We start from the raw sequence: 26,261 nt of genomic DNA on the forward strand, positions 1-26,261 counted from the left end.
ATATGTACACAGCTATATGATTTACCGTCAGATCTAAGATCTGCATCTCTCATAACTATTTGCTGAAAATATTATGACTCCATACACACTCTACAGATACCTCCCTACCCTGCAGCAATATGTAAACCTAATTTAAATAATGGTCTGAACCTCAACGCACACAGACACACACACAAACATCCGGGAAGAGGAAATAACATCATCGTCATTCATTGCTTTGTATATAGTTTACATTCGGTTCTCTCCCTGCAGAACTGTACACTCTGTAGATTTTATTGTTTATAATAAGCCTACACTGTAAAAGAAAATTTCATGCTTGTTTGCTTGTCACCATGGCGACCATAATAAACCGGGGAGAAAAAGGCAAAGAAAGAATTGCAATTGTTCCTGAGCAGGGAGTCCTTTTCTCATATGCCATTGCTGCAGGAGATACCGAAGTATAATCTTGATGACGTCAGGAATTTCCTGTGGATGGATGACCCTACTTTCCAGGAGCTGCTGCAACTGCTCACCCCACTCATAAAAAGGAGGACACATATTTCAGGAGACCTATATCTGCAGAGCAGAGACTGGTTGGTACCATGAGATTTTTGGCTACTGGAAGGACATTGGCTGATGTCAAGTAGAGCACAACTATTTCACCTCAAGCTGTCAGGTCATCATAGATAGATTTTAAACAATTTTTCTTATTAACATATATATCTGAACTTATTGACATATCAAAGAAAACACAAATGTATATATCTAAGACCTATAAATAAAGGGAAGTCAAACTTTAAAAAAACATTGCATAAAATAGAGGGTGAAAACTTCTTTAAAGTCAAAGATGCTTATAGTGGTACTGTTCAACATTTTCCAAAGATGAAGGGCTTCCATTATATTGCAGTATACTGACACTGCTTCTTGGTGTGGAAGTCCTATAGACATAAGAGGTAGTGGAGCATCTTTATATTGATGTTGCCTGTGGGGAGGTAACGGTAAATGAGGGGAATGATCAAGCCTATAGAAGTCTTGTACATGTCTTGGTGGGAACTCTGTCATAACCGTGTACTTGGTGAATTCCACTCTGTTAGTCCTATAAAGGACCTCCATAATTAATAATTCGGCCTCTGCCCTGTTTTCAGCATCCAAGCGTATTTTTGCTATGGCTGGACACAAAAGATCACACTCGTCATCTTCTTTTTCCATCAGCCTGATTGGTTGAGTCCAGTATCCGACAAGTCATGACTTCTGTGTTGTCTGCCTCCTATGGCTGGGTGGGAGCTGGCATCTCCACAGTATCCTCCACCACATCGGAAATCCCCTTCTGAAAGAACGCAGATGGCTGTTTAATAAAAATATAAAGTCAAATAGTTAATATGATAACAATAGATGCATGTATTGATTTAACATTGCAACAATCTTACTTTTTTAGTTCCCATCAAAGGTTGAGGAATGGCAAATTTCTGAAGAATCTAAGAAATGTGAAATTCTCCAAACTGTGGTGTGGCCATAGATGGAAATTGTCAGAATTATGCCACCCTCTAAAACAGGTTCCTATTTCTACAATTACAAGGAATTATTCAGTATTTTCCTGATGGCCATAGTGGATGCAAAATATGAATTCATCTTTGTTGACTTCTCAGTGCATTCAAATGTCAAAGAATTTAAATGAAAGGTAATGCAATTAAGAAGGCAATACACATGCAAAATAATAAATAAAACCAACACACCATTACAGCATTAATACATACTGTAAGAAAGTTAAGCATTCACAGGAATCCGACACAGATATGCTCAACCATTTATAAGCAGTTGTGTCACACGCCGGTCCCATAGTTATGTGTCGGCGCTGTGACTTTCCCTTTAAGAACCATGATTCTGCTTGCTTCTGCCTCAGAGACATTACTTTCACAGGTGTTCCTGGCTACTGTGATCTGGACCTCCTCCTGAACCTCATTGGTCCTGGAGCACTATATTAACCTCCCATGGTTATGGGCTCATTGCCTGTTCTTCGTGTTACTCTGATTACATTTGGATGTGGCTGTATAACGCTCCTTCCGTGTGTCCGTTACCTAACGCTGGACTGAACTCCCTACTGCTGTTCACCTGCAAACTCCTCGCTGCTGTTCAGCTGCAAGCTGCAAACTCCTCACTGCTGTTCACCTGCAAGTTATAACTTCTTACCGCTGTTCATCTGCACGCTGAATGGGTATCGTGAGTTGTTGCTAAACCTGTGCTTTATCTATTGGTTTACTTTACTGCTGGCTGGCTAAGATCGCAGCATCTCACTGTTAGAGCTACTATCAAGTTACCTGTCATCTGTAGTTCCACGTCTGACACGGGTTATCCTTACTCTGCTGTTACCTGGTTACTGGACTGTTATTGTGAACTACTTGTTGTGCCGGTGGCTAGTACTTGGGCTCAAGTTGCGTGTCTCTGTTCAGTTGCTCCATACAGCGAACTTACCATTGCAGTTACAACGATCCTACTACCTGTAGTTCCACGTATGATTCAGATACTACTCACGTCTCTGCTACTTCTAGGCAACATTCTACTGCACGTGTCAGTGTTCATCCAAGTCCTTGGATGATGTTTAACGCTTACTGCTTTACTTAATAAGAATCAGCGATTCCAGTACCACCTGCTATGTTGAGTCATCTCTACTCTCGGATCAGCTAAAGTTGTATATACTACTCTGTTTGGACTGTAAGCTGTACCAGTGATTTACATTCATCTGCTGTGTGGTTCTCTATTGGATCCTAGTGTTCTTGTTTATCATCACTGCATTGAACTGTATATCATCTCATCCCATGCTGTTGCCAAGGGTTACCGACTATGAAGTAGCATATGTGATTAATATCTGCATTACAACGAATTGCCATGTATTCATCTTTGCCAATATATATACCTATTCCTGTTGTACCAACATTCAATACACTACGTTGCAGCACTACTTTCTCCTGTGTTATTATTTGATGCTTGTAAGCCGTGAACTTATCCTGTGAATATCATTGTATTCTGCCTCCACCATCCTCGATAGTGAGGCAAGTGATCTGCAAAAAACCTCAGAGCCGTGACAAGTTGTCAGAATGGTAAACAGTTCCAACGCTGGTTCAGCAATCATATCCAGTAACAGTACACAAAAATCCCCACCACCTACATCTGGCTAGACATTACTTTCCTGTCTGCAAGCCGGCCACTTACTGGCATTGGTGGTCCCACCCACACATAGTGTTTTTATCTTCCACCCCAAGCACTACAACAAATCACAGCAAACCAATCGCACCCATGTGGATCCTAGGGAACCTTTAACCCTGTCTGCATCCTGCTGCTGCAGACTAGCTGTGTTTTTAACAGTTCCCTTATAGTGGAACTCTCTTTGCCATATACCCCTCCCTTTAGCATCACCAATCGTCGTGGCGCTGACATTGCGGATAGCGCATCCCGGCGCGAAAGGGTGTCTGCATTTCCTGCACAACCGTGTTTACCAACAGGGATTGTGGCTCCTCCCTATCATGCCAATGTTTCAGCAAGTTGACATATGTCTGAATAGGTTTTCTCATGCCTTCCTGCCTGACTTTATAATTAACAGGCCCCACAGCCTCAATCACCTCATATGGCCCCTGCCAATGGGTGAAGAGCTTACTCTCTTGTGTGGGTACCAGGACCAGAACTTTGTCACCTGGTTGGAAAGCTCTAACTACAGCTGACTTATCGTAGTTTCTTTTTTGTCTCGCCTGTGCCTCATGCATATGTCGTTGTACCAAAGGGGTGATCGTCCCTAACCTGTCATACAACTGAGACACAAACTGGATCACATTGGGTTCTCTTGGACTCTGTTGCTCCCAGCCCTCCTTGAGAACATCCAGAATGCCCCTAGGCTGCCTGCAATACAACAATTCGAAGGGCCTGAACCTGGTAGATGCTTGACGCACCTCCCTCACTGCGAGCATTAAATAGGGTAATAGCACATCCCAATCCCGTTTTTCCTACACTACTGCCTTCCTCACCAAATGCAGGGCTGCCGAGAGGGGGGGGAGGGGGCGGGTACTAATTACCCGGGACAATAGCAGCATGACACAGAGGGGTTAAAAAACAAGGGACAAGCAGTATGGCACAGAGGGGTTAAAGAAAGGAAGGAGAAATGCAGAGAGGCACAGGGGGTTAAAGAAAGTAGGGACAATAGCAGCATGGCACAGGGGGTTAAAGAAAAGAGGGACAAGCAGCATGGCATAGGAGGTTAAAGAAAGGAGGGACAATAGCAGCATGGCCCAGAGGGGTTAAAAAACAAGGGACAAGCAGCATGGCACAGAGGGGTTAAAGAAAGGAAGGAGAAATGCAGAGAGGCACAGGGGGTTAAAGAAAGGAAGGACAATAGCAGCATGGCACAGGGGGTTAAAGAAAAGAGGGACAAGCAGCATGGCATAGGAGGTTAAAGAAAGGAGGGACAATAGCAGCATGGCACAGAGGGGTTAAAGAAAGGAAGGAGAAATGCAGAGAGGCACAGGGGGTTAAAGAAAGGAAGGACAATAGCAGCATGGCACAGGGGGTTAAAGAAAAGAGGGACAAAAGCAGCATGGCACAGGGGGTTAAAGAGGGACAAGCAGCATGGCACAGGGGGATGAAGAAAGGGGCAAAGGCAGCATGGAGGGCGCAGTGTGATCATAAGGGGGCATAGTATGGTGATGATAAAGGGGCACAGTAATGTGTGTGATGGCACGGAGCTTTTGGCAATGTAGTGTGTGTGAGGTAGATGGTGGCTAATTAATGGGTGCTATTTTGTTTGCGGGGTAATGGGAATACTATTTTAATGTTGGGGCTGGAGGAAGGCCTAATTATTAATCATGGATGTTATTGATTTAACGGTGGGGCTGACTGTAATTTTCTAAATGTAGCCATTTTTTTCCAAATAGGTCCTCCAACATTCCAGGATCCGGACAAGCCGCAACTAAAGAAACCAGAAGCCACATGTGGTAAAAGTGAGAAGAACAGGTAGGACAGAGCAGCATAGTGTGTGAAATGTTGTGATTCTAGTAGGGACAATGCCAATGTTTGGTGAGTGTTTGGTGAGCCCAGTGGGCGCAGGCCAAGACTGAACTGTTTCTGTACACACTGCATTCTTCCTATACTACACAAGGGTGCTAGATGTCCTGAAAGTCAGGAGTGCTTGGGCAAATGTCACGGTCCAGGGAATTCAGGACCTAGTGATTTTATTGTGCTAGCCACGCCCCAATGGCGCATTGCCACGCCCCCAATTGTGTGACCATACCTATGAAATTATTTTTTTTTGCTTACTCAACTATAAGGGGGGGCCCCTTCCTCTTGGCAGCCCTGACCAAATGTCTGAGTGTTCTATTAAAACGTTACACTAACCAGTCAGTCTGCGGGTGATATACTGATGTGTATAACGTTTCTACTTATAACAACCGGTACAGCTTTTTCATTAGACGGGACATAAAGGGAGCACCCTGATCAGTCAAGATTTCTTTGGGGATACCCAACCTGGTACAATACAGAAGTTCTTTTGCTATTGTACTGAACTTTATATTGCGCAAAGGTATAGCCTCGGGATACCTGGTGGCATAGTGCACTATTACCAATACATACTGATGGCCGCGGGCCGACTTCTCTAATGGGCCTACCAAATTTATACCAATACGCTCAAAGGGGGTCTGCACCATAGGGTTGAGAAAAAGCGGGGCCCGATAGTTTGGCTTTGGACAGGTTCTCTGACATAAAGGACACGTCTGGCAAAACCTTTTTATTGCCTTGTACGCTCCTGGCCAATAGAACCTGAGCAATATCCGCTCCCATGTTTTATCTTCCCCCAAGTGCCCCCCACACAGATGTGTATGTGCAGCTTTGAGAACAAGTGATGTATGGATTTGTGGTACTAACAATTGCTCTACAATTTAACCCTGTACATTAGCAACTCTATGCAACAGATCATTATTTACCATATAATAGGCAATACGTTCTGCAGGCTTGTTAGCCTTCTTTACCCCATTAATCTCAACCACATTTTTATAGACATTAGCTAAGGCAACATCTCCCAGTTGGTCTCGGCCAAAGTCTCTTAGTGGAAACGAGTTAGACAATCCTACCCAATCTGAGTCCTCATTGGGTGGCGTAACCCCTTTACCCGAGGTCTCGCCAACGAACGATGCCAGAATCTGGTTCTGCATTGGTACTTGTGCAGCTCTCCTTTGTCTATGCTCCCACCTCTTAGGAGGTCTATTTTCCTGAATTGTCTGGTTCAGGTTTCGTAGTAGATCCTGGCACTTTCCATTTTCTGTTTCCTCAAGCTCCTCCATCAAGGCTGGACTTTCAACCGGTGGTTTAATTGCCGACGTGTCCAGCTGGATTCGCTCCTGGAGGATCTGCTTGAACAGCGGAAAGTCTCTGCCCAGGATTAAAGCGTATGGCAGTGTTTTGGGGCAACGGCCGCTACCACTGTTACTGTCTCTCCATTCACAGTAACAGGCAAGAGTTCTGTCATATTCCTCTGCAGTCCCATGGACATAGAGTACCTTCATTTTGGGCAGATTATGTGTCAGTTTCTCTGGTAATATGGAGCTGGAAACCAAGGACAGTTCACTACCCAAATCTACCAGAACCAGCACCAGATGGTGATTCACAAACACAGTCACGCAGGACTTCCCAGTAACCGGTCTCATTGTACAGCAGCTCGGATAGGTTGATTGTGTGCGCGCTAGTGAACAATCCATAGGCTCTACTAACGTTGGGCACTGAGCCCTCAAGTGTCCAGGCTTGTTGCACTCGAAGCAGATTGGACTTAATGCAGGGTTGGCTGCCTTTTTATCAAGCAATCTCTCCTCACCAACATCCGGTCCATTGTTCCATATGCCAAATTTTGACCGAGGCACAAACTTTGGAGCGGACAACGGAGGTTTGGGCATATGCTGCAAGGCGCTGTATCTCTCCACTACAGTAGCCAATTCCTCATATAACTGAGGATCCGCCTGCAGTGCATACCTTCGAAGCCCTTGGTCCATACCCTGGATACAGTGGTCAATGGCCAGAATTTCAATCATTCTGCCCGTAGTATTCTTTTCTGGCTGCAACCACTTCTTTAGTGTTCTACCAAGTTCAGCAAGCCGAGTCCGAACCGATATATCTTTGGAGAGTCTCCAGTCATAATTTCGTTGGGCCTCCCCTGCTCTGGTGACTCCAACCCTCGCTAAGATGGCCGTATTCAGCCGCCAGCCTGGTCCTCATCTAGGTCTATATAGGTTCGCTGCGCTTCTCCTGAAAAATAGGGAGCCAGGTATTCGGACCAAGACCCAGGTGGTATTGGTTAAATTGCTGACATTTGGTCCTTTGGGAGGGGGTATTGGTGAATATGGATGAAATTGGTGCGTTGGCAGGTATTTGTAAAAATTGCTTAAATGTGGTCATTTGGGGGGTATTGGTGAATATGGATGAAATTTGGTCTTTTGGAGGATATTGGGGGGGGGGGGGGGGTGTATTGGTGAAAGTTGCTGAAATTTGGACCTTTTATGCTGTACTGCTTTAGTTTGTTAGTTCACCTGCATTGAAGTAGTGTGGCATTTAAATGGTTTAGCCTTGCTTGACTGTCCCAATAACTTCTTAAAATGTGAATAACACCAATACATTTTTTCCTCGGTCCATGATTTTCTTGGCAATAAACCAAGAAAAATTATTCTGTAATTTTTTTTAAAGTACAGATAACATTGTATTGTTTTGTCTTCTCCCTCATTACCGTGTGTACTGCAAGTGAAAGACCAAATAGTGCATAGTATATGTAAATATATATTTGGTAGTTACAGAGCTACAAAGCCAGAAAACTTGGAGAAAAAAGCCCTTTGCAGAATTTAGTATATTTTATTGAATATGTGACAAAACAGATGTTTAAAAAGGTACATATGATTTCGTTTAAGATTTAAAAAAATAATAATAAATTAGGTCATAATCAGAGACACCACCTAGAGTATATATAAACACAACAGGGCTTATATACACAATATACTTTGTGACAGGAAAGCGGATCGGGACAAGTTATCTGCAGGAAACATGAGGAATTTCTGTTAGAGGCAGTAAAGCAACATACAGTATTTAAGCCATTTATCGGAGAACATGTACACCGAAGATAATAATAAATAGCTTGTAAACGCTCAACATTTTCATGAGTCACTTTATCCAAAATTCAAATTACTAATGCAGCCTATAACAGTCAGAGATGTATGTGTAATATATATATATTTTTACACATTTATTTGTGAATGTAATGAGAAGTCCTTTATACTGGATCTAGTATTTTTTTTTTTCTTGTTGTTTTAGCAAATATATCATAACTGATTAAGTAAAAGTTTCCATACCATATTTAAGATAGTTATAAGTATACTTGGAAAGTATGGGAAATTATTCATTATTAAAGTATACTCTTTCTCCCTGACTGTAAGCCACTAGAAGAACCCATGGAATCTTTCAGTGTCTAAAACGGCTGATTAGAGTTCTAATGCTGTTGCAACAAGATGAAATACAAATGTCAAACATATAGTAAGATTATGAACACTGGTGCCCAGGTAAATGCAAAAATAGAAAACAATATCTATACTATAACCACCTAGAGTATATATAAACACAACATGGTTTATATACAGAGTATACTTTGACAGGAAGACAGATCAGGACACATTATCTGCAGGAAGCGTGAGGAATTTCTGTTAGAGGCAGAAAAGCAACATACAATAGTTAAGCCATCGGAGGACGGTATCTTACTAGAAAAATGATAGATTTGTAGTGGTTGCTATGGGTAACAGCATCTGTTATTCAGTTACCTGTGCACCAGTTTTCAGAAATGTCTTCGTTTACGTGCTGCCAATGTGTAGGAACTTTTACATATCTATAGTGAGCTTTGCACAATCCGTTTTACAAGGGAGCCACTTCTATTTCACATATTTTTTTCCAACACTTCATAAATCACAAAACTGGCAGGCGACTTCAGTCTCAATATGCCATTAATCATAATATTTAAATTGAATATTGAAACTAAATTTGTCTGGTAATTTTGCTTTTCATGGATGTTTGGTTAATTAGCTCTTACTGATCACAACTACTATCTTGTACAAACTGTGTACTAGAGTGTCTTTTTCTAATTCTATCAAAAGCTAGTTAAAGTTGACCAATCATCTTCATACAGTGGAGGCAGTCATTTTGTCACTTCACTAGCAACTTGTGAAATCACTGAGGTATGTCACTTCCTAGATCCTAGTCAACGGACAGGCTGAATACATACCACCCAACATTTGGGTAGGCGGCGTTGGGATGGTGGGTGTGGAAGCGAGAATGGGGCAGTCTAATGCTTCAAAAACATCTTCAGTGTGGTGCGCACCAAACCTGTTCCTCGCTGCTCTGCCGTGCAGAGCAGCAGTCAACAGAATACTTCACAACTTTCCCACCCGCGGGACAAAGCTGTCTGGGTCGGGACGGTTGGGTGGGATGTGAATATTAGATCATCTGCTATCATTATGCTTCACTTTCAAAGTTCCACTGAAAAAATAGATTTGTATTTCTATAGTTGGCAGTTAAATTAGTGAATGTTTGTGGTAGAGGTGGAATGTCACATTTAAATGTAGACGTTGTCATTAAAGATTTTATTTTGCTTCGGCTACTGAAGTGCAGCTGTTCTGTTTCAATTAACTTGGTTTGTACAATGGTTAGTGAGCATACATATTAGTGTGAAACTGATCCGAGTATAAGCAGATAGACTATATTCTGCAGTCACAACCTCTAAGAGCGGGCCCTTATACTTTTTTTTTTTTTTCCAACTCTGACTTCCATCTTGTTTCAGATATATAGCAGTGAGAGGTTGGTTGTGCATTAGAATGTGGCGCATTCTAGAATTATACTGTAATGTAATCAAATCATAAACATGAAAAAATGGGGAAAAAAAACAGTTGAAATGTTTTAAATACAAGACTGACTTGATAGCAGCATAGTGTATTCTGCCAAAAGAATGGCTATATCTAGTGTGTATATATAAGTAGTTAATGGGCCAAGGAGAGAAAACATCATTGGAGATTCACAATTATACAGGTGGCAATCATGAAGATAGAAAATAAATAAGTGCAGGAAGATATACATCAACAAACATGATTCAAAGAACATAAAATACATTTGGAATTAAAATAATTTTTTTTTTGTAGGATACTGTTCAGTATACCGATATATTGCACATTAGCTACAAGCCTATGGCATGGTATGTGTTAGCTACACCATAGTAGCTGAAATGAGATTTGTACTGTACATTACTCAGGCACCAAGCAGAGAGCAATCAGAAGTAAAGGCATCCGTTATCCCATCTTACTGCAGTGCGGCACCCCTAAGCCAGGTAATGTAGCTATTTTTTCCAATACAACACAGGAGAAACTTGCTAGTAACAGCAAAGCAAACGTACGCCGTTGTGTGGTCAGAACAAGTGCCAACATGTGCAGTATGAACAGGGAAGCATGCAGAGGTGTAGGCTAGAACTGAAAGGTTCCAAATGCAATTCTGTTACTTTGAAGCTCAAGGTTATCTCATCAAGCAATGTTTTCCTACAGCTTACAATATCTACTGATGGGAGATGAAAACAATCTGGAACTAAGAAGAGCATGAAAAGTTGTCATGTCTGTTTCAAAAGAGGTTTAGATCTAATGCCGTCCTCCAAATAATTTAGGGCCACATCTCAGCCTGAGACAGAAGACATTTCATGCTCGCTGGAGGAGCTGATTTGTCTTTCAACTTTCTTCTGCTTCATCTTCTGAACAATGTCCACTTTCTTCTCAAAATAGCTGACCAGGGCCTGCTCAGTCAGCATGGAAGCCAGAATCTGTTCAAAGGAGATCGACCACTCTGCATCGATGGTGCTGCCGTACTTGGGGGTGGCGTTGCCAGCTTCACATCCAACTAACACTGTATCATCTGCAATATCCTCACACTGAAGTGAGCTGGCACTGACCATGGAGTAGGAGGAGACTGATGTGTCATCCTTGGTTTCATCATCGGAGGTTGGCTGGGTGGAAGGGCTGTTTCTTTCGTCACTTCCTCCTTCCTTTCCAAGTTTTTTTAGGTCATCTTGGGTGAGTACTGCCTGAGAGTTGCTGGGAACTGGGATAGGTCTCGTAGACTGATCTTGCTCTGTGGCACTTGGCTGTCTGTTCTCCAAGCCCAAGGTCTGCTCCTCCTCTTCGTTAGAGGGTTCTCCGGTTATACTTGTTTGTCCATCCTCAGTGTTCCTGAGGGGAGGATTAGAAAACTTTTTCCCCACCTCACCGATACGCAACAGGAGACTTGCAACTGTGGCTATTGCATGGTACAGTTCTTGTTCAACTGGATCCTCGCTGAACATGTTGTAGAAGGTCTTGCATAGCTCGATGAACTGTTCCTATGATAACATAAAAATATTAATGGTTAGGGCCTAAAAAAACTATAGCATAGACCTGTAAACAAACAGTCATTAAATCCCTATTTAAAACCCAAACTACTATCTTGATATTGAATGTCATCTCTCCATTATGATGTAGATTCCACCACAATACCAGGTGCATCCTCCCAACCTCTCATGCTACTTGCTTTTGATAGATCTCGTCCCTTGTATTAAACTCCTAAACCGTTATTTTAGTTGATCCACATAACAGACATGTAAACAATCCTGAAAACCGTAGGATTTAGTAGAAACATATTTACATTTTATGAAACAGGATACTGTTTTAAGACAAGGGATGTAGTAGACTAAAGAACTACATAGTTTATTTTCTTCTGGCATAGAAAGCTCCAACAAACTCTATGGTTTGTTATAAAATCTGCGTCAAATCGAACTGGATTGTGGTGGCAAATTAGGGAAATGTAATCTGTAATGGAACATGCACTTCTTGCCGGTCAAGACCTAGGAGCACAATATTTTCCACCAACATTGGTAACTGTTATTACAGTCAGGAGATGACCACACACCCACCAATAGTGATCACCATCCATCTATTAACAAGGCCGATAATGATTGTATTTTTTTGATAAGATCGCTGCCAGGCATTGTAGACATTGTGGTGCTATATACACATTGTGATAACTGCCTGGCATCAGCTGCAATATCTCAGTGTGTATAATCAGCATAGATGTTAAAGCAAGACACCACTGATAACAAAAATAACTAATAATTCTATACAAGGCAGTAGTGACTTTTGCTTCAGTAGCCTGGAGAACGGATATCCCTCACCTGATTCATCTTGGGCATGTCCTTAATGGTCTCCTTCTTCTGTTCCTTCTCGCTAGCCCACATACGCAGGTAATACTTGTAGTCTGGAGCACTGGCTGTTTTCTCCTCTAAAATATCCCAAAAATTATTATTGTTTTTTTTATACAAGTAATGAGATTATATAATGTCCGTCCTCTTCCTACAATCCAACAAATGTCATGTGTATGACAGGAGGGTGTGACAGGAGCCACATATATTTTCTATACCATCATGCAAACAATACCTTAAATATTTAGCAGTATGACAATTCAGCATAGATGAAGATATTCAATTAATAAGACACAAAAGAATTTGGGAAGAGATTCTCAAACTGGTTTGATGAATCCATTCTAAAATTCTAAAGACTAACTGAATTTCTTGAATTTTAGATCAATTAGAAGAATATAGCTAAAGTCGAGAGTCGAACATGTTCAACCAAAGTCTAGCCAGTTTGTACATGTGCAAGCTAAATTGGATACATTTTGATAAACATCGAAAATTGAGTACCAAATGGTAAACTTCACACGCAGTACTGTTTGAGGTTTGATTTAATAAAAAAATAATGTTAAACACTTTTTCATCAATTAAAAATATTTAAATTAGTGTTTTAATAAAAAAAAGAAAACAATAAACGAAGTGCGTAATATCTTTGTAAGAAGTAACTTTTTTTTCTAATCCATTTTTTTATTGCTTATAATAAACTGGGAAAATAACATCTAATGACTGCTTGTGCGATGCTTATTTGATTCTTCTCTCAGGTAGGGGTATCCATGAATATCTTCTTACCCATTTATTTTATATTTTAATGTGAGTGTAATTCCAGATTGTAATAAATTATGTTTTAGAAAAAACAATATTGTTTTGATATGTACCCTCGTCAGGTTTAAGAAGGATCACTACGCTTATAAGTTTTAGACTAAACTAATTTGATCTCCGTGTAATTACATGGGTTAACGCTCCTCTTTCCTATATTCTGATGCATAAAACAATGAGTAGAATATTTTCCTGTTCCCCTCCCCATCCCTAAAACCTTTCCTTCCCCCATTGTTCGTCCCCCTCCTCCCCCTGAAAAATAAAAACAAACAACATTTTTCTTTTCCATGAATAACATACCGGATTTTAGATAATTTATCTAAGTCTTTCTTACTATTGTGTGTAATCATTTGAGTTTCATATGTATACAGTATGTTTATACATTCTCTTGGTATGTTTCAAACTCATTGTTTTGTTTTGAAAAAAACCCCTAATAAAAATTACTTTAAAAAAAAACCACAAAAAAAACCAAAAACAATATTACGCTAGGAATCCTCCTTTGTCTTTTAATTTTGGGTATAATATGGACAACAACTCTGAGGGAAGACACTTTTGACGCAAAGGCCACTGAGTGATCCATATAAAGAAACCATTATGGGCTTTATTCAAGAATTGCTCCGGTAAGTGACCACAAGGGGGACACGTGTGAATTCAATATCCTCACCTGCACATATCTATAAGGCTAATAAGAGAAGACCTTCTAGTAAGCTCTCACTCCACAAGGATATCAAAAATACTTTTAATGTCCAATTTTTTTAACTTTTTTTTTTTTTTCTTTAATTCAACTTCTCGGTTTATATAGGTTGCATTATGTTTTTTTTGTCTGTTTTATATTTTCTATGGAATTATAAGTTATTGGATAAAGATTAAGGGGACCTCAAATTGTACATCGTCAGAAACTACATTGCACCAAAACTGAAGTATACTTTTTATACCTTCATTTTCAATCTTGAATTTGTGAGGCAACAGCGCTGAATAATTTCCAAAATTCTAAATTCCTCAATCCAAAATATCTATAAATACCGTACAGAATGACATTGCATAACAATATCAAATATATAAACAGTTTAATGAACAAATATTATAAAACACAACCATAATGTGCAGTTATTGACAATGTGACTGCTCGCAGGTATAATTCAATCGGCTCGCTCCCACTATTGATTTCAAAGCATAAGGAGAATCAGTCCACCTACCCCATAGGCTTCCACATTTTAATATATGTTTTCTACTAGTGTAAACAAATCTTTCATATCCCGCTGTTTTATTAATCAATTTAATCCAATCTTGAATATTTGGACTTTCAGGAACCATCCACAACCTGGCTATACAGACCTTACCTAACGTATATAAATTTGTTATAATAAATAGATTGACACAACAGTATATATATCTTTCAGTTTTAGTCAAGTATATATATGTGCAGTAAACAAATGAATCGTTCGTTAATATTTCTCCAAGTTGTTAGCAATCAGGTTGAGATCTGAAACTTGCAATATGAAATAACTAATTCAGCGAGAGAACAGTTAAATGCTATTTATGTTGCGCCTTCAAGCTGGCCACACAGATTGTCACATTTCATTTGGCCACCTTTCGACTGCAATTTCTGCCACGCCCGGTAATAATCCTGATGCTCAGCCAATCATTACCAAGGATTGTAGTTGTTTTCGGTCTCTGAGTACCAGACGGTTGACATGAGGGCGTGTGGGTTGGTGCTCCTTGATGACATTTATAAATGTCACAAAATTATTAGGACCTCCCTATTAGCAAAAGTGCCGTGGAGTGGCGGGTGGCTTTAACATACATTTGCAAATGTGTGCAACTAAGACTTTTGCATTTTTATCTACAGTAGAAATGGCAGATCTGTTGCTGGCTATAGCAGTGTGCTGGGGGAAAAAAAAATTGTGTGTTTGTTCCTTTTAGGATAACCCCACCCTTTCAAGCACCTGCTATGGCCTATAAATTGATTGAGCAGCTTCCACTTCTGTATTTATAAATGTCAGTCTGTGGTATGGTACCTCCTGATGTGATGTCTGTAAACGTTGTTGTGTTAAGGGATTAAGGATAATCTGAAAATAGTCAAATATGTAACAAAAAAAAAAAAAAGAAGAAGAAGGTATACATACCTTTTTTATCCTGTGAGTCCCCATTCTCAACTGTAGATTCACAGCCTTGTCCGTCAGAGTCTGAAAACAAAATACGGCTGTTAGAAAACTGAAAAGAACATCACTATCCCTCTTCGAGAACACCTGTCTCCTATGCACAGTGTAGACACCCATTTGTGGGTTGAATTAATATGCATCCTATCATTTCACTAAGAAGCAGTGATATCCCCTATGGCAATAGAGAAGTAACCCATGTTGCGATCTGAACCAATATGCACGGCAATGCAGCCTGTCGATTCATTGGCCACCAGCAGCAGCCTCATCAGTTACACATGTTGGTGCAGACACCAGAATAGACGCCTCTACTCTACATAGGCAACAGGTGCTCTTTAACCCCGAAAAGTACATTCAGTCTAACAAAGGACTGTACAATCCACTCTGGTTAACAGATGGGAGAAAATCAAAATGAACGGTCGCATTATACTTAATTTCGGTGATGAAGACATCTGTGCCTGCACGGTGGTAAATCGGTTTATTTACACACTTACAGGGGTGCTCTATTCCCACACAAAGTAAAAAACTAACCTGGGAACTCACTCTGGAGAATAAGATCCAACTCGGAGAGATAGGGAGATACTGCAGTCAGAAACAGAGGGGAAAAAGTTGAGGGCAGCAGGAAAAGGAAAAGAAAGAGAGGTGAAAGAGGAGAAAAGATCGGAAATTAAATAAAGGCAACTTCCATGAAGGAACTGCACGAAGAGGAACTTCATCTGATGACGGAAGAAGGGAAACTCAGCCTCACCTAAACCTGCCGCTCCATAACTCAGTGGATGGTGGATATAGTGCAGAGTTTATTTGTGACTTGGTTGTGCTCGAACACTAGATACATATTGTCTCTTGTGTAGTTACAGCCATATATTTATCCAAAACACAGTTAACAGGACAATAAAGACCACACACCAGTCTTAACCAACTGCTTTGGTGAAACATGCACACAAAGAAATGGTCTTATGAGGTTATGGATTTCTATATGAAGTCAAACCAGTTAGGACAGACTAAATACTGTAAACATAAGCTCACATTCTCTGTCTTATCCCAAGGACCAAGTGACCACAGGTTACCATATTATCAAGTGAGACTGGAAGATGACTGCTGGTTTTAGAAAGACCTCAGATATTGGTCCTATCTGACAAAGCTTCAAGCAGAGACTAATGAACACTGAGTCAAAGTCCATTTAAATAATGCCCCTTTTGCGTAATGATTTATTTAAAGTAAACCTTATAATATGCTAGGTGCTTAAATTGTGCCTAGCAATGGGAAATATATATGCTAGACATAATTGTATGTTATCTCTCTGTGCAGGCTATGAAACTACCTCTGATATCTTTGCCTGATCTCCATTTATCTGCACGCTACCATATTTTCAGACCTTTCAGCACAATGATGCCCTATGCACAATAACCTCTCACATACCCTTACCCTTTGGCCCAGCCCTCCTACAAGATATTGTATTGTGAGGGAATTATCACACCAGAATTATATTGACAATAGAGCTCTGGAAGGAGGTAAACAATAACTAAGAAACAAATTGCTCAGCAATGAATGTTAAGCTCTGTAAGAAGACTTACTAGCATCATGATAGAAACTAGGTAACGCCTTATATTATGGATACTTTAAACATATCAATATTTAGGGTAGAATGTATAAAAGTAAAGTGAAGGAGTCATTTTAAATGAGCATTGTGCAAAAATAGGAATATTTTTAAGCTTTAAATCCCATGCATTTGTCATCACATAGCACAAAGTAGACTTACTTTCTGGAGATACGTCCTCAGTGAAGAAATTTGTGGCTTCTAGGGCAGATTCTGTTTCCTCCGGACTGAGAGCTAGAAGAAAGAGAGATAGAAGAAAATGAGGAACTTAGACTAGTTTGAGTAGATGGATGACAATTACAGTAATAGATGGGTTCTCGATCATAAAACAGCACCTCTGTAATCCCACCTGAATGTGGTAAAAAAGGCAACAACCACCAGGGGGTATATTTACTAAACTGCGGTTTTAAAAAAAGTGGAGATGTTGCCTATAGCAACCAATCAGATTCTAGATGTCGTTTTGTAGAATGTACTAAATAAATAACAGCTAGAATCTAACTGGATGCCATAGGCAACATCTCCACCTTTTCAAACCCACAGCTTGATAAATTTACCCCCAGGAGTGAATATAACATATGCTAAAAGTTTATTGATAAAAGATTATATATATTTTGACACCAATTGAGTATTATGTGTATGAACTCCTGCATATAATTTCTGTATAAATAGTGAGTGGTTATTATTATCTTTTATTTATAAGGCTGCTGCGAAAGGTCAGCAGCAATGTACATGACCTTTACAGTGGTGTACAATACACAGCAATGTTCCATAATACATTACAAAACAACATTTTTTGTACTTACCGTTAAATGTCTCTCTCTTAACACAGTTGGGGGACACTGCTCAACATAGAATATAGAGGGCGCTGTGTGGAGTTAGGCGCTAAAAAGACCTGTTTGGCCTGCTCCCTACCCCTCTATGCCCCCTCTCACTGGAGATATTAGTTATTTATCTTACAAGGCCACAAGATATGTGCAACACAATTAACAGAACACTTATGAACCGTTAGAAATAACAAACAAGGGTGGGATCGCAGTGTCCCGCAACTGTGTTAAGAGAAAGACAATTTACGGTAAATACAAAAATGTTGTTTTCTCTTGCACATACAGTTGGGGGACACTGCTCACAATGGGGACGTTCCAAAGCTGCCCCTCATGGGTGGGAACACGTAGCCCGAGCTGCGCGTAAAACTTTTCAGCCAAAACTGGTGTCTTTGGAGGCAAAGACATGAAAACAATAAAATTTAGTGAACGTGTGGATAGACGACCATGTGGCTGCCCGATCCAACTGCTCGACTGAGGCCCCGTGCTCTGCTGCCCAGGAAGTACCAACCGATCTAGTGGAGTGAGCCGTGAGGCCTTCAGGAACCAGAGACCCCTGAGAAACATAGGCCTGCCTAATAGTAGCCGTTATCCATATGGCTATAGTTTGCTTCGTGTTTTTGAGCATCATACAGAATCACGAGACTGTCTGTTTTGCGAACTAAAGATGAGCGATCCACATAGATCCGTAAGGCTCTGACCACATCCAATTCCGTCAGAGAGCCCTGACTGTTGGATGAAGGATCTCTAGACAACGTCAGGATAACTATATCCTGGTTTATATGAAATTTAGATGAGAGGGGTCAGTGTCTGACTCAGGCAGAGTCCTCAAGACAGGCCTGTCGTCATGAAAAACCAAGAAGGGAGCTCTTGACGAAGAAATTGGCAACAAAAAAGCAACTTTCCAAGTGAGAAACTTGAAGGAAATAGATTCCAGCGGTTCAAACTGCGGTTTCTGTAATGCAGTTAGGACCAAGTTTAGGTCCCAAGGAGCCACAAAGGGTGGCTGAACATGTCCCCTTGGAGAAATGTCTGTACCTCTGGTAGCAGACGCCTCTGAAAAATAAATTGACAGGACAAACACCTGTACCTTAAGGGATGCCAGCCGCAAGCCCTTATCCAGACTGTCCTGAAGGAATGCTAATACTGTGGCTAAGCGGAAGAGGTTAACACACTTTTCTGTTCACACCAACCTATATATGTCTTCCAGACACAATGGTAATTTCTGAAAGATGTTGGTTTTCTAGCCTTTATCATTGTTTGAATTACCCTATCCGAGAGACCCTTAAGTCGGAGGATTAAGGTTTCAACCTCCAGGCCGTCACCTCCGACCCTGGCTGAACAGATCTTTCCTGAGAGGAAGTTTCTAAGGTGCGTCTTTTGTCATGGCGAGAAGATCCGCGTACCATGGTCTTCTTGGCCAACAAGGTGCCAGAAGAATGACCTTGACTCATTCGTGTCTGATCTTCTTTAATACCTGGGGTAACATCGATATTGGGGGGAAAATGTAAACCAAACTGAACCTCCAAGGAACAGTCATGGCATCCACTAGGTACGCTTGGGGATCCCGCGACCTGGCACAATATTTGGTGACTTAACAATTCAACCGAGAGGCCATCAGGTCCACCTCCCTTTGACCCCACCTTTGCACAATAAGTGATAAAATCTCTGGGTTGAGGTACTTCTCTCCCAAGTGAATGGTATGGCGACTCAGGTAATCTGCTTCCCGTTTGTCCACTCTTGATCTTAATACCGTTGAGATAACAGGAACCCACTGTTCCGCCTACACTATGATCTTGCTCACCTCCTTCATGGCCAGAAGACTTCAGGTTCCCCCATGGTGGTTAATATGCCACAGCCGTGGCATTGTGGATTGAATTCGAATGGATCTGTTTTTTCAATCGGGACTGTGCTTGGACCAACACCTTGAAGACCGCCCTTAATTCCAGTACATTGATGGACAACTTCTTCTCCTTTGAGGACCACCCCCCAGCCTGACAGGCTGGCATCCGTTGTCACAATGGTCCAATCCCATACTGAAAATGGTCTTCCCTAATTGATATTCCCTGCTCGCGTCCGCCACATCAAGGTTCTCGTGACAGGTGAAGGAACTGGGATTCTAAATGGGGATTTGACCTTTTCCACTTGGAAAGGAGCTCTTGCTGGAAGAGGCGGGAATGGAATCTCACAAATTGCACTGCCTCGAAGCACGACACCATGCGTCCCATCATCTTCATGCACTGAAGGAAAAACACACGCGCCAGGGGCAACAGAAGTTTTACCTTTTGTTGCATGGTCCGAATTTTTTCTAGGAGCAAAAAGACTGGCAACTAGTGACGAACAAAAGGCCCAATAAAATCATGTGTTGAGTGAGCACTAGTCTGGATTTTTTTGAAGTTTATAATCCAGCCGTGAGACTGCAAGGTCTTTGCAGTCAGATGCAGATGGGACCTCAGCAAGACACCGAATCTGCCTTGAACAGGAGATCGTCCCAGTACGGAAGAACAGTTACTCCTTGCTGATGTAAGACTGCAGCCATAACTGCGATGACTTTCACAAATACCCATGCGCTGTTGCCAGACCAAAGGGCAGAGCCTGGAATTGAAAGGGAGATTGGTCTATCGCAAACCTGAGGAGGTTGTGATGTCCCTGCAATATTGGCATATAAAGGTAAGCATCCTTGTTGTTTAAGGATGCTAAAAACTCGCTCTGTTCCGTTGAATTTATTACTGAACGGATTGATTCCATGCAGAAACTGGGAACCCTCAAGTGAGCATTGAGGAACTTTTAGTTTAGAATGGGAAGGTATGAGAGATCTGGTTTTTGTACCAGGAAAAGATGCAAGTAAAACCTCAGCCCCCGTGGGGTGCTGAGGTTCTACCGTCTGTGTACAGTTCTACCCAGGCGTCTGTGGTAGAACTGTACCATTGGTCCCAGAACATCAAGAGACGGGGCCCCACCACTGTACTTCTGGAAGCGGGGGGGTAGTCATGCAAGTTGCTGTCCAAGCCTGCCTACCTCGCTGTGCCCCTCCCCGAGGTACTGAGGGAATGACCTCTGGTGGAGGTGCCTCTGGATCTACCTGCAAAACGAAAGGAGCGAAACGCCTACCTTTCGCCTTGGGAGCGCACTTCATCCCCAGTGGCCTGAGAGATGAATGTTTCTAAGGGAGGACCGAATAATCCTGAGGCATCATATGGTAATGCCTCCAAGGCCTTTTTGGATTCTGCTTCCACCTCCCACAATCTCAACCACAGGGTGCATCTAGCTGCCACTGCCAGGGAGAAGGTCCGGGATAATACCTGTACTGCATCTCCCAAATAATTGGTCGCCTCCTTAATGTGGTCGGCCAAGGATGACAGTTCAGCTTTAGGAATTCACAACTAAAGGCCATCACTGAGGGAAGAGACCCACTTTTCCACTGCTTTAATCATCCATGCTGCCTCCGCGATGGGACGGAGGGAAGCCCCTGAAGCCAAATATATGGATTTCAGGATTTCCTCACACTTTCTATCAATGACATCTTATAAGTTAGCAGCACTGGGTAGAGGAATAATGCTTGATTTTGCTAAAAGCGCAATAGGAGCATCCACGCTGGGGTGATATTCCCATGACACCATTTCAGAGTCTGGAAACAGATAATCGAGGCAAAACCTTCTGGGAATCAGATATCTACTATCAAGTTTTATTCTGGCCTCTTGCCAAATCTCTGACAATTGTGGTAAGGATGGAAAATAAATTGTTTGTTTCTTTGTTTGTTTAAACATGGATACCTGAGGTCACCTGTTCTTCCTAGGAAATGTTTAAGCACCTGTCTTACCGCTAGAATGAGGTCCTCCACTCCTTGCCTTTTGGGGGAATCATCCTCCCAGGCAGATAACTCCTCAATGTCTGAGTCTTCAACAAGTTCACCATCCTCCATAAGAGAGGGGTCAGTGTCTGACTCTGGCAGCTCTTGGGCCTGGGATTGAACCTGGTGTTTTCGCTGCCTACCTGAGGAAGACGACCAATATTCTTTCCAGGGAAAAGAAACTTTGACCAGACCTTGTACAGATCTTGTACAGATCTTTCCAGGTTTTGCATCCAGGTAGGTGCAATGGCCAACACTGCGAAGCCTGTCCCGAGGGAGGTGCGTCCGCAGACCGAGTCCCTAGGGCAAGAGATTTAGGATTGTCAAAACCTACCATCCCAGACCGTATGGAGTCTCTCTTTAGCTCCACAATAGAGATTGCCAGTTCCCTGGCCCAGGCTGGCTCCTTCACGCCGGAGGCCTTCCCAGACGAGCGTTGGCCCAGGTCCTCAGCCTTGTAAGTCACGCATAGGGTATCCGGGTCTAACCGTCAACAAGGTAACTTTGTTTGGCACTTTGAACAAGAAAAATATGACACCAAAGTGGTACCGGCAGCCTTGGACTTGGAACTAGTCGCTCTTTCTGACATGATGACACCGCAGAAAGGAGAGAGAAAATACATAACACACTTTGAATAATACAGCCTGACAGTATTTCACACACACACACACACACACACACACACACACACACTGACTTTTGTGTCAGAAAAGTCAGTAACACAGATTATAGTATATCAGCACACAGGAATATATATATTGTGAGTATGTGTCTGAGTTAGTGCACACCATATAAAAGAAAGGGGGAGCTGTACCTATATAGGAAATTATAACTACACTCAATCACAGGCAAAAAGTACGAGATTCACTCAGCCAGAGAATTGCAAAGTTTTTCTCTCAGGACAACTGTGACAGGCACCGCAGAGGCTGTGAGCAGTGTGAAATGGCTGCTGCTGTGAGAAAAGCCCGGGAAGGAGTGTCTCCTCTCATTAGAAGTACCTACTCCCGTTCACAAAATGGTGTCTGTATCAGTCACAGAAAAACTGGTAGGAGCTGTGTGCCCAGAGCTCCCTGCCAGTGAACTGCCCCACAACTTGGTACCTGGCCCCTCTCGCTGTCCGTCCTCAACGGTGCTGTGGTGCACAGGTGCGGGCAGAGACTGCTGGCAGCTCCGTCTCAACCCAACTTGAAACGGGAGACTGGAGCTGCCTACTCCAGTGGCACCAAAATAAAATCGGATATTTCCGGTAAGAGGGGGCATAGAGGAGAAGGGAGCAGGCCAAATAGGTCTTTTTAGTGCCTAACTCCACACAGTGCCCTCAATACCCCATGGTGAGCAGTGTCCCCCAATTGTATGTGCAAGAGAAAATATATTATTAAACTAACCATGATTATACAAAGACATCTACTAATTAACCGACTACACACAGATGATCTGCATTACCAAGTTAAGTTATTTATGGGACAGAGAGTAATACCACGTTCATAGACCTAAAAAATACGGGATATTGCCTGGACGATCCCCAACGACCTGAGGTCGTGATTTAGGGTGATCAGGGGTCCCTGCATATACCTGGTTCTTACGATTCAGGAATTAGACACCAAGACATTTGCAGGGTTACACCCGGGTACGTCCTGGGTAGCCGTCAGTGTGTGAATGATGCAACCCGGATTTTTCAAGAGTTATGGTAAGAGTGATGGTAATGTCCAATGTAAAGTATTCCTGGGCTCAAGGGCTTGGGAAGCAGAGGGTGATGCAATAGTAGGAGAACACTAGGAAAGAGTTCCCTGCTCATCAGAGCTTACATCCTAGAGGAAAGGGGAGGACACAAGTAGGGTGGTACTGATTGGGGTAGTAGCAGAGGCAAAGGAGTTAGGAGGGCTGATAGGCTTGAATAATGATTTCTGATGTCAGCACTTTAGTGTTTATTAGGAAAACTTGTCTATTATAATGAATAATGTATACCTGATGGTAAACTATTACAGATATAAGTAGTCCAAAATGCCTCACTGGCTTCCAATATTCATATCATTTATAGTAGGCAGTGCATTATCCCATACATACAAACCTTTGAAGTATGCTGTATCAGCCCTGGTTATTGCAGCCATTTCTGCTGTATTCTGAACTCGGACTAATGCCCAATTACTCTCAGATCACCTCACATAAATCAAACACAGCAACAATGGTTATATTACGAATATTAAGCTTCAAACCGATATTTTGCCAACAATTATATATACAATAAAGTCTGCAAAACAAGGCTCATAAAAGACAGACGCATAGCACATGACCCTTAAAATATTACAAAAGCCGACACATCATCCTCACCTCTGCCTTCACACCAAACACATATACATAAGCTTTCTTTACATGTACCAGACTAACTGAAATTAAAGCTAAACATTCCTTACTCACCAGGAGGGAGGTGCAGCTTGTAGAGAAATTTCAGCTTCTCTGTCATGTCGCCATGATACATACCACCTGATACAGGAACAGGAGATGACATTAGTTTCTCATGGCGGAACACATGAAGACTTGTGCTACAATTCTCATGATACCTGTAGTACGGATGGAATGTTAGCACCTACTACCATCAATCTACTTACCCATATCCTGCACTAGTGCATATAGAAGGCAAACATATACAAGCAGTCCAAAACTGTGCATAATTTGATTCTGATCAACAGGACTCTTAGTTGCCACACAAAAGCACACAGGCTAGGTTAGATATGAGTGAAGCTGTGGAAAACATTTTGGCAAATAATAACAAACAGTTTTGCAGAGCTGCTTTTTGGCAATGCAATCTTAGAGTTCTGCTTTTGGGTTTCCATTTTGAGGAATAGGCATTACACACTCTATTTGTGAATTTGAAGTACACAAAATTGATATAATCTATAGCAGTGTTTCCCAAACCCAGTCCTCAGGGCTCCCTATCAGTGCATGTTTTCCATATCTCTCAGCTGGAGCACAGGTGTAATCATTACTGACTGACACATTTTGAAAGATCCACAGGTGGTATAATTATATCACTTGTGACCTGGAAAACCTGCACTGTTCGGGGTCCCTGAGGACTGGGTTTGGGAAACACTGGTCTATAGAACTGGAACGATGACAGTCAGTTTAATCTTATCTGTGATGTGGTTGGGGTCAGAGTAGCAATAGGACTAGCACAGCAAAGCATTACAAGAGTAAGAAGTACAGATGCTAAAATTCATACGATTGATTTTGATGGTATACCAGAATTAGTATTACTAGTACTGGTAATTTATTTTCTCCTGCCCACTGGCTAACATACATCTATTGATCACTGTGAGAATTGCTATGCATTGTCTCCTAACAACATATAAATGGGTGTTTGTGATCAGTTGCACTTACTAGTTAATAATTTAATAATGTCAGTTCATGACAACAGGCACAACTGCAGCATAGATGCGCAGCAGCTTTAAGTCATAATTAATTTTGATTTGGGCGACAGAATTAATATTACTATTATTGAATTTTTCAAGAATATTTAAAAGCATGCAGAAACAAAACTGATTTTGGTGAAAACACAGACCTAGTACATGGCTGTTTAGAGAAGTCATCGATTAAAATTTAAGCAATCAAAAGCTGCTGCACTGGTACTTTGAGCAGTCGTACCAGAAATCTATTGTAACCTTGATAAGATAGAAAATATTCATGCCAAAATGAGCCACACAAGTTCCGTGGAACAAGTGGACTTACACATTGGTGGCGTTAAAAGACTGAAGAGCAACTCCCCCCTGCACCATTAGCAGCAGCACCTGAAAGTCAGGACATAATACCCTCATGTCATGTGCCTGTTGACAAAAGCTCAGGAGCCCCAACAACAGCAGAATAACTAATACAAACAGTACTAAGTACGAACAGTACTTGTCTATGATTAAAAAAAAATGTTAACACCATTGGCAGGTGAAAGTGTTCAATTACTCAATTTGCACTAATGTAGGTCTGGCCAACCTTTAGCTCCCCAGTGTTGTGACACTAAGTCCCAGCATACCCTGACAGATATCACCTGGTTATCTACTGGCAAAGCATGCTGGGCTTGTAGCTTCACAACACCTTGAGAGCCACTGTTTGGCCAGGCCTGTGCTAATGGAAGGTTCTGATTCGAAACACAACAATGGGTTTGAGGCAGAGGCAGAACAGGAAGGAGCAGATACAGTTTATTTACACTTGAATATAGATGTTGTAAGTGGGGGGTGGTGATGGATCATTTAATTTGAAATTCTCTCCACTCTCTCGTTATCACTGAAGATGATAGTCTCCTCTATTCCCTCAGTATACTGTATCCCCCACCAATGCAGTGCTGCTTGGTGGGAAGATGATATTATTACTGCTGTTGCCTTGCCTGACACCAGTGATTAGGTCAATGAGAAATTAGCTAGCCTTGAAGTCAAGTAATAATCATAGATATCTCTAATCCTGATAGATATTTCTAATCCTGATTGATCCTCTCTCCGCCATCTCCTCCTGGATGTCGGAGCGCTTTCTCAAAATCAACATTTCCAAAACTGAACTCATTGTCTTTCCTCCTCCCAACCATCCATTCCACCATGATCTCTCCATTGTCGTTAACAACACTACCATCTCCTCTGTCACCCAACTCCGCTGCTTGGGTGTCACCCTTGACTCCTCTCTCTCTCTCTTTTGCCCCCCACATTCATTCCCTTGCCCAAGCCTGTCGCTTCCAACTACGCAACATCGCCCGCATCCGTCCCTTTCTCTCTCAGGAGGCCACCAAAACCATCATACACGCACTCAT

General features: G+C 41.8%; 1 protein-coding gene across 2 annotated transcripts in view; it reads right to left on the reverse strand.

Annotated features, from left to right (window-relative positions):
- Nucleotides 1-7,828: 7,828 nt before the first annotated feature.
- The window catches only part of TBC1D9B (TBC1 domain family member 9B), a 57,800-nt gene continuing 39,367 nt past the window's right edge, over nucleotides 7,829-26,261 (reverse strand). Inside the window, exons 17-22 of one of the 2 annotated variants that reach the window (XM_075210028.1) lie at nucleotides 23,894-23,959; nucleotides 16,970-17,041; nucleotides 15,742-15,792; nucleotides 15,178-15,237; nucleotides 12,221-12,327; nucleotides 7,829-11,392 (exon numbers count right to left, since the gene is read on the reverse strand). In XM_075210028.1, coding sequence (XP_075066129.1) covers nucleotides 10,694-11,392; nucleotides 12,221-12,327; nucleotides 15,178-15,237; nucleotides 15,742-15,792; nucleotides 16,970-17,041; nucleotides 23,894-23,959 — 1,055 coding nt within the window. In that variant the 3' untranslated portion in view covers nucleotides 7,829-10,693. The remainder of the gene's footprint in view (nucleotides 11,393-12,220; nucleotides 12,328-15,177; nucleotides 15,238-15,741; nucleotides 15,793-16,969; nucleotides 17,042-23,893; nucleotides 23,960-26,261) is intronic. The other variant, XM_075210029.1, reaches the window with a different exon arrangement.

The sequence above is a fragment of the Mixophyes fleayi genome, chromosome 4 (genome assembly GCF_038048845.1).
Source record: "Mixophyes fleayi isolate aMixFle1 chromosome 4, aMixFle1.hap1, whole genome shotgun sequence".
NCBI lineage: Eukaryota > Metazoa > Chordata > Amphibia > Anura > Limnodynastidae > Mixophyes > Mixophyes fleayi.